The 7,701-nt window shown below is 49.0% G+C and overlaps 1 protein-coding gene across 1 annotated transcript; it reads right to left on the bottom strand.

The window, feature by feature from the left end:
* Positions 1-4,334: 4,334 nt before the first annotated feature.
* LOC104496822 (protein eva-1 homolog C-like) lies at positions 4,335-6,996 on the bottom strand (the record flags this gene model as incomplete). The annotated part of the gene is made up of 3 exons (XM_010139994.1): positions 4,335-4,723; positions 6,044-6,133; positions 6,898-6,996. Coding segments are annotated over 3 exons (578 nt in total), but the record flags the coding sequence as incomplete, so codon positions are not given.
* Between the last annotated feature and the right edge of the window lie 705 nt (positions 6,997-7,701).

Here is a 7,701-nt window from a genome sequence, read left to right as displayed (position 1 = left end):
TTCCTCCCCTGCCACCCCCTCCCTCCTGCCACCCCGGGCGCCAGCGCGCCACCCTGCCGATCACAGCAAAACCGCTGGCAGGACACTGAGGATTTTTGGCCGCAGCGTCACACCAGGGTTAGGCACCACACCTGAGTGGCTGCCGATAAAAGGTGCGAGTTTCCTAAGGATTTATTTACTGCTTCCTGCAACCTCGCCCAGGGATCCCTGGTGGTACGCTCTGGGTTTCTGTCAAGGCAGGCAGGAGCGGGGCGTTAGAACAGCCACACCAGCACCGCACACTGCCTCCGGGAAGCTTACGTGTTAATGCTGGGTCACACAATTTCAAGATGCGTGTCGTTCCCCCAGCCGTGCATGTAGCACGAACCTAACAGTTAAGCCAAACAACTTGCAAGCTCTCCCTGGTAGTATTTTCTTCTTAGCCTGCTCTTCTGGGCAGTTGCAGGGGTTTTACCGCTGAAGCCTTGTCCTGCTGCTAGCCCCGAACGCCCTCCCTGTAGTGCTGCTGCTGCCCTGTGGCACCCTCCTCAATGCTATTCCTGCCCTCAGCCTGGAAATGAAGAAGGTACCAGCTGCGGCATTTCTCCTCCTTGTTTTTTCGGTTTATGCACCCCCCTCCTAACCAGCCAAATCCAACTGTTTCTCACCATCACTCCTGTTCCGGTAAAGCAGACCTGCCAGCGAAATGAGCCTGGGTCACTGGACGCACCGCTCCTCTTTAATGGGCACAGACCATTTTCCCCATAAAATCGTGATTTGTGTGGCTCGAGTCAGGTAAGTACATTCCCCGTTAATTTTCTGCTTCCTATGCTGGACATTTTGCTGCAGGGGATGATGTTTCAGAAAGATCACAACAATTTCTCGGGTTTTTCCTTTGATTTCACTCTAGCTTTCAGACCGCGGTGAAGAGTGAATCAGAGAATCATAGAATCACCTGGCTGGAAGAGAGGTGAACATCTGGGCACGAAGCGAACCACTAACTGATAGCTTTCCCCAGTTAGACTTAGAAAATTTATAAAATTTACAAAATAGTGTCCCAAACCCTAACCAATATAAACAATAAACAAAATCTATAATAATAGTCTGTTGTTTATAAGACTATATACAAACAGTTCAGCCAAGGGAACAGTCCCTGAGTGAAGCTCAACCTCACTCGCAGTGCGGAGAAGCTGCTTTCCCTTTCCCTGCCCTGCCGAGTTACTCGTGGTGCTCGAGTTCACGACGGGGCTTTGTCACCACGCTTGAGGATACGTTTACACAGGCATGCCTTAGTAAGTGGTTTTTTTTTTTCTCAAAACACGTTTCCAGAGGCTGTGAAATGCTCCATACCGGGAAGCAGGCTCTTCTCTGGCTCCCGTGGAAATCTTTCACTGCCCACCCGCAGCCTGTGGTGGCAGGCTGGGAGGAAAATCAGGAGGCAGGCAGGTCTGTGAAGTCATTTACAGGCAACGGTGCAAAGGTAACAGAAAATTAAATTGCTAATCTTCACTTGAGTAAAAAGGGGTTTTTTCCAGGGTTGGAAAGGCAGATGAGAGAACTGGGAGTTGGGAAAAGTGTTTTGCAGGTTTGCTCCAAGGAAGAGACTAACCTCTAAGTTACAAAGTGGTTTCTGCTGATCTCCCGGCACTTCAGTTGCTTCATCACCAGGAATGAACCCGCCTATTTTTGGCTGGGAATCCCGAAGCAGGGCAATGGATGGAAGATGTGCATGGATGAAGTGAACGAAAAAACCAGGGAAAGCACCTGTGGTGCCCAGCGACAGGACCAGAGGCGATGAGCACAAACTGCAACACAGGAACTTCTCTCTGGGCATCTGGAAATGCTTTTTTTCACTATGAGGGTGACCGAGCGCTGTCACAGGTTGCCCAATGAGGCTGTGAAGCCTCCGTCCCTGGAGGTACCCAAAAGCTGTCTGGGCAAGATCCTCTGCAACTGACTGTAAGTGGCCTGGCTTGAGCAGGGGGGTTGGACCAGATGCTCTCCAGAGACGCGTTCCAGCCTCCGCAGTCTGCGATAGCGTGGCCACCCTTAAGGACACGCTACTTTTACCCAGGCTTGAGCAAAGTGGAAGTCTGGTGGAAATACTAACTGCTGGGTTTTGTGATGAGGACAGACTCAGGATTAAAACCCCACAGAGGTTTACTGATAAAGAATGAGGAAAGAAAATACACAAATTTTAGTGAGTATAAACACGAACTGCCAGACAGATAACTTCCAAAAATAGATCAGCTGGAGATCAGCTGTCTTGTGGGCTGCAGGCTCTTTCAGGAGGAGGTTTCACTGGATCTCACATTTTGGGGAGACAGGCAGAGCAGTGCCCTGCACTGGGGAAGGGGCAGCCCCCAGCAGCCCCCACCCTCCGCCCTGCTCTGCCATGGGTTGGAGCCCACCCAGCTCTCTGCAATTGAACGATGGCCTCTTTGAAGAGTCGAGAAGAGGAAGAGGATCTGTTTTTTGACTAGTATGGTCTGTCAGCAGGGGGAATTGTTGGGATGTAGATCAATCCCCTTTCCTTCTGACCAGGAAATGGGTGGCACCTGCCCCCATGAGTCAGGAGGAAGGAGCCAGCTCCCGATGAGGGCTGTCCCACACCTTCTCACAGGGCCAGCAAAAGGAAAACGTGCCTCCCTCCACCCTCAGCACAAAGGCATGGGGTTTTCCCAGACCAAACCCTATTCATCGTGCAGTGGCACAGGTTACGATGGCTTTCTACTCAAAAGGGGGGAGAGTCAAATCCCAGTGGGCACACAGCCAGGCTCCTGGGCTGCGCCGAGTATTTCATGCAGTTTCCCAGTGCCATGGGTGACCTCAGTGCTCCGTTCATCTCCTCAGCCTCTCTTCCTTCCGCTGATAGGATGCTAATCACTGCTGAGATTTTTCCAGTCAAGCATGGGATTGCAACCTTAGTCACTTGAGCACGCCTCCTTCCGCCCTTTAGAGTTTTCCCATACTTAATTTGACTTTGTATCCGTAGGAAACGACAAGTCATGTCACTCTTTTTTTTTCCAAGTGTTTCCAAGAGTGAAGTAGTAACTTCACTCTACCTAGGCACACAGTGTCTGAGTGGGAAAGCGAACAAACCCATGAAGTATTACCAATGGGAAGTGACATTCTTCCTTCTTTTGTTCAGTAATTTCCCTATGGACTGCAGTTAAAATATTGGAGACATTTTCTTTAAAGACAGGAAGGTTGCGTTTTCAACTTGGACACATTTCTGATTTAATTTTCTGTCTGACTGAATCCAAATCTGACTCAGTCTGAACAACTTGCAAGAGAAGATTGCGAGCTTGTTTAAAAGCCCTTCAGTCAAGCGCTGGCTCTAAACCATGCTTTAATACCACAGCATTTCACGTAGGAAGTAAGTGTTCGTACTACGTGTCAACTTCAGGAGTTTCTACAAAACCAGCTATTTTTGAGCTTTTGCTTCACTAAGTTGCCAGCATGGGCAGCAGCAGAATTAAGTATCAGGCAAGTATCTTCTGCTGGTTGAATGGTGACCTCTTCCTTGACCAACAACAGGGCACCGAAAGCCTCGAAGGCAAATCCTTTGCCGTATGTCCACTCCTCAGCAGTGCTTTTGCTCCCAGGGAAAGCCTCATCTGGGGCTGATGGACTTCAAAAGAGAAGCTGCAGCCTCCGAGGGGCACTGTGAAACCTCTGCACACCACAGCGGCACCTGGCCCCAGGTGCCGTTATGTGACCAGCAGGAGGACTGCGACTTAGAAAACTAATTTTCCAGACCTCCCAGCCCAGAGAGGGACCCTTCTTCCACATCTCTCTTCTAAGCTCTTGCATCGGCTGGACTCAAGCGAGCAGAATTTAACCCCCTGGTAATCAAGATCACCGTTACTGGAGAAACGGGTACGGCTGGGTTAATGAAACAGCAGAAAAGCTTCAAGAGCCTGCGTTTCATTTTGCTTTGTCCTGCACATGCACTAATGATACATTTCTCACCAACAGAGCACGTTCTCATGCAGTTTAAGAGCTGCAACACACTTAACTGGTTACAAGTGCCCTGTCCTGATGCAGGTGTTTCTCCATGTTATGCCGCTTAAATATTTTTGCCTTTTTAAATATTCCTTAACCCGCATACGGCAACTGATCCCAAATTACAGTAATCCATAACATAACATAACTTCAAACTGTGAAAGCCGGTAAATGTGTTTTTCACAGAATGATTTATAGACAGCCAAGTGTTTGAAACGCTCCTTTTATTGCATATATTTCTTCTTACGTCACAAATAATCATACCCACTGATACAAATGTTCCTTCACAGAAGGTACGTTTCTTTTTTCAAAAAAAAAGGGCTAGGGTGTCATCCAAAATAAGCCATTTATTGTTCATCAATATAAAAGGTATTCATATTTCTAGGAGGTGTCATATCCAAACCGCTGTTCATCCAAATTTCTTGTATGATCTGCTCCCTGCGCTCTATCCTTTCGGCCAGCTCCGCTGCCTCTGTTGAATTATAACCTGAGTAAGAAGGTCTGTAAAGTCCCGCTATCTCATCCTGGATGTCTGAATCAGAGGAATCTTCCTCCTCCTCCTCGTCTTCACTGTTCTCATACGCTCCGTCACTTTCTGGCACTAAGTGATCCTTCTTCCTGTGCAATTTCTGGAAGTCATTCGAGCATGACCCGCAGATGACCAAAGCACACAGAGTGAAAATTAATCCCACGCAAACACTGGACACAAACAGGAGAGCGACTCTCTCAGGGTGATCTGAAATCAGAAAGCCAGTGCTGAAACAATCACAGACCCTGCCAAAGGCGCTACAAAAACACCAGCTGGCATCCCTGCAGCACCCCCCGTTACGCAGCCATTGACGGTGGAGGGTGCTTGGGACGATGTGGGGTGTGGGGAGGTTTTCTCTGTCACGCACTGAAACCACCCTGCACTTGCAGTCTGAATGTTGCCACCTCTGCCTCTTCAAGTTACCGTGCAGAAAACTCAGCTTCTCAAGAACATTATAGAGTGACATTATCCCATCTTCCTATGAGCACCTTACTAGCACTCTCAGCCAGCTACCAGAAGCACACCCTTCCTTGTCTCCGAGCTGCCCTGCCAAAACGGGCCTTACCCTCATGACGAGGGGGCACGGCAAGAGCAACTCTGGGCTCCGGGGAGCCACAGCATCGTCTCCGGGCCAGGCTGTGTAGGGAGCATTTTTCTTCCTTGCCACGGTCTGAGATCACTTCTCAGTATAGCAACAAGTGAGACAGATGTGGGAATGGAAATTTTTCAACGGGTTGTAAAATGCAACCCTGGCTGCTTGGGGCGTTGCTAGGTGGTCTCGAGGGTGGTGGGGCCTGCAGGTTTGGGGACAGCTGCTGGGGGCAACTGGGTGGCAACGGCAGGGACAGTCTGTCTGGCCACGCTGGCAGGCTGTGGCTGCCCTTCACGCTGGAGGGGGAAGCCCTTGCAAAGGCTGTGGGATGATGCTCGACAGCTGCGTGGTTCTCGGTGTTTTCTAGAAGAGCAGCAATCTTAGCGCCAGTATTGCTTCTCAGCATCAGCCCTTGCTCGCTTTCAAAACTCGTGACTTCTCCCGTGGTGTTCGAGGTCTGGTGATCATCAATTTATTTGCCTAAACAAACTTTGCCTGAGTGTTGCTAAGTCACAAAACCAGCCGTGTCCCACACTGGAGATGGCTTGGTTTGGGTGGTTGGGTTTTTTCTGCTCCTCGATGATCCTTAAATGTATGCAAAACAACATTTCCAAAAATGGATGTTTCCAGCACTGCTCCCAGATCAGGCCCAGGTTTTCAAAAATACTGAACAACCAAGAGCCCTCATTGAAAACATTCATTTAAAAATATCCTGGCTGCCGTCTCTAAAAGAGAGTTGGGATTCTTCAAGATGGAAAATATTCTATAAATATCAATTATGCTGCAATTGTCCCGTCCACTAGACTGGGATTACATTGTAATAATGTCATTACTTTAAACATGAGATTACCAGTTGTGACCTTCTGAGGTGATCCTCCCTTTCCCCAAGATGTCATGATCTAACGAACCAAACAATTTCAGCCTCATTTTCCTACCTCTAATGTATGCAAATGTGGCCAAGGAGTTGCTAACAATAGTTCCATCTTTCTTGGGAAATCTTGATTCCTTGGGATCGAGGTCAACACCTGTGACATGAGGAGGTAGAACAAATTGAATCATGTCTTAGATGATGAAGCTACTAAACTTAGTCACCCAATAGTCACCCAATAATTTTTAAAGTAACAAGTCCACCTAAAAGGCCAGCAACGTGCTATTGGAACCTTCCAGAATGTTAGACCAAACAATGGTTAATAAATAAAAATAATATTGAAAAGAAACCTCCAACAAAACATAAATAACAAAGTGTTGAAAATATTGACTATCTAGAAAATAACAGATTTATTTAGAGGAAGCTGTTACCCTTGCCTGTTCCCATTAAGGTGTCTGCAGTAATTTTACTCCATTAAGCTTCACAGCTGTCAAGCGGCCTTTCAGGCCCAGTCGCTGCAGCACACTCCTGCTGCCGCTAACAGTGAATACGCATTAGCCACATCTTTAATGCGGGGGCCTTTATGAGGAGCAGGCGTTGGCGTAACTCTTAAAGAACTCTTCATTCTGGAACAACTGCAGTTCCACTTTCACCTTTCTCACGGTTCCGTCACAGTCAGAAGACAGCACGCCGGTTACAGGCAGGTCTGGACGGTCACTCATGTCGCAGTGTTGCTGTTCCCAGGGGTGCCACCCTGCTCTCAGCCAGCACAGTGCCCTCTGAGAGGAAGCACAGCTCTTTCAGCAGGGCTTCCACTACCTCATCCCACCTCCCTCAGACCAAACCGCAGTGGAAAAACGTCTTATTTTAATAAAAAAGCAAAGGAGAACAGCAAACCATTTTTTTTTTGATGGCACGTACCATCATTCTGTTTTACAGAAGACTTGCTATCAGTGGCCAGGGGGTTGACAGCCGTGAGGATGAATTTGGGAACTGAAAAGACCAAAGACAAATTGTGTACTGTTAGTTTTAGGAACCAGATCCCCAGTTAATTACCAATCCCACCGCTAACCCTGGGTTTATTACTTGGGTTTCTGACGTTGGTATCAAAGGTATTGGAACGGGCAGCTGCACCCAGAGCCAGTGCAAGCAAGTGCCAGCCCTGACGGTGTGCGAGCCTGGCCCCAGCACTGCACTCAGCCTGAGCTTCCTTGGTGGCCCAGAGACGCTCCCTCACGCCCAACTGCCAGGAGTGTTCGCAGACGTGGTGCAGCCCCAGACCGAGCTGTGCTGCGTATCCCCTTCGCACCAGCCCTGGCCAGCGCTGCCCTCACTGCCTGCCGTGTTGCCTTGACTTTTACTAACCCAGTAATGTTCTAACCCTGACGGCTGGCAAACGCCCCAGGGGAGGGACTGGGCCCAGTGACATGTCCTCCTCCCTACACCACCCCCCACAGATCTGGTGCCCTGGGAGGCACAGCACCAGCTGCTGCATGAGGTGGTGACAAAGAGCACACCGCTCACAGGACTGGCACTGGGCAGATAGGAAAGGGAATAATGTAACTGGGAAGAAGACTGAAAGGAAGCTGGGGTGGGCAGGAGTGTGAGAAAAGGGCAAGTGTGGCAGGTAGCGTAAGCCTGTGGAATGCGACGCACAGGTAGAGAGCCAATCATTTTCACCTAAAGGCCTGTAAGACACTAAAGGTGACAGATAACGCTGCGATT

The sequence above is a fragment of the Buceros rhinoceros genome, unplaced genomic scaffold, assembly GCF_000710305.1.
Source record: "Buceros rhinoceros silvestris isolate BGI_N320 unplaced genomic scaffold, ASM71030v1 scaffold33207, whole genome shotgun sequence".
NCBI lineage: Eukaryota > Metazoa > Chordata > Aves > Bucerotiformes > Bucerotidae > Buceros > Buceros rhinoceros.
Note: the sequence above shows the minus strand (reverse complement) of the source record. Positions and strands in the feature narration are given on the sequence as shown.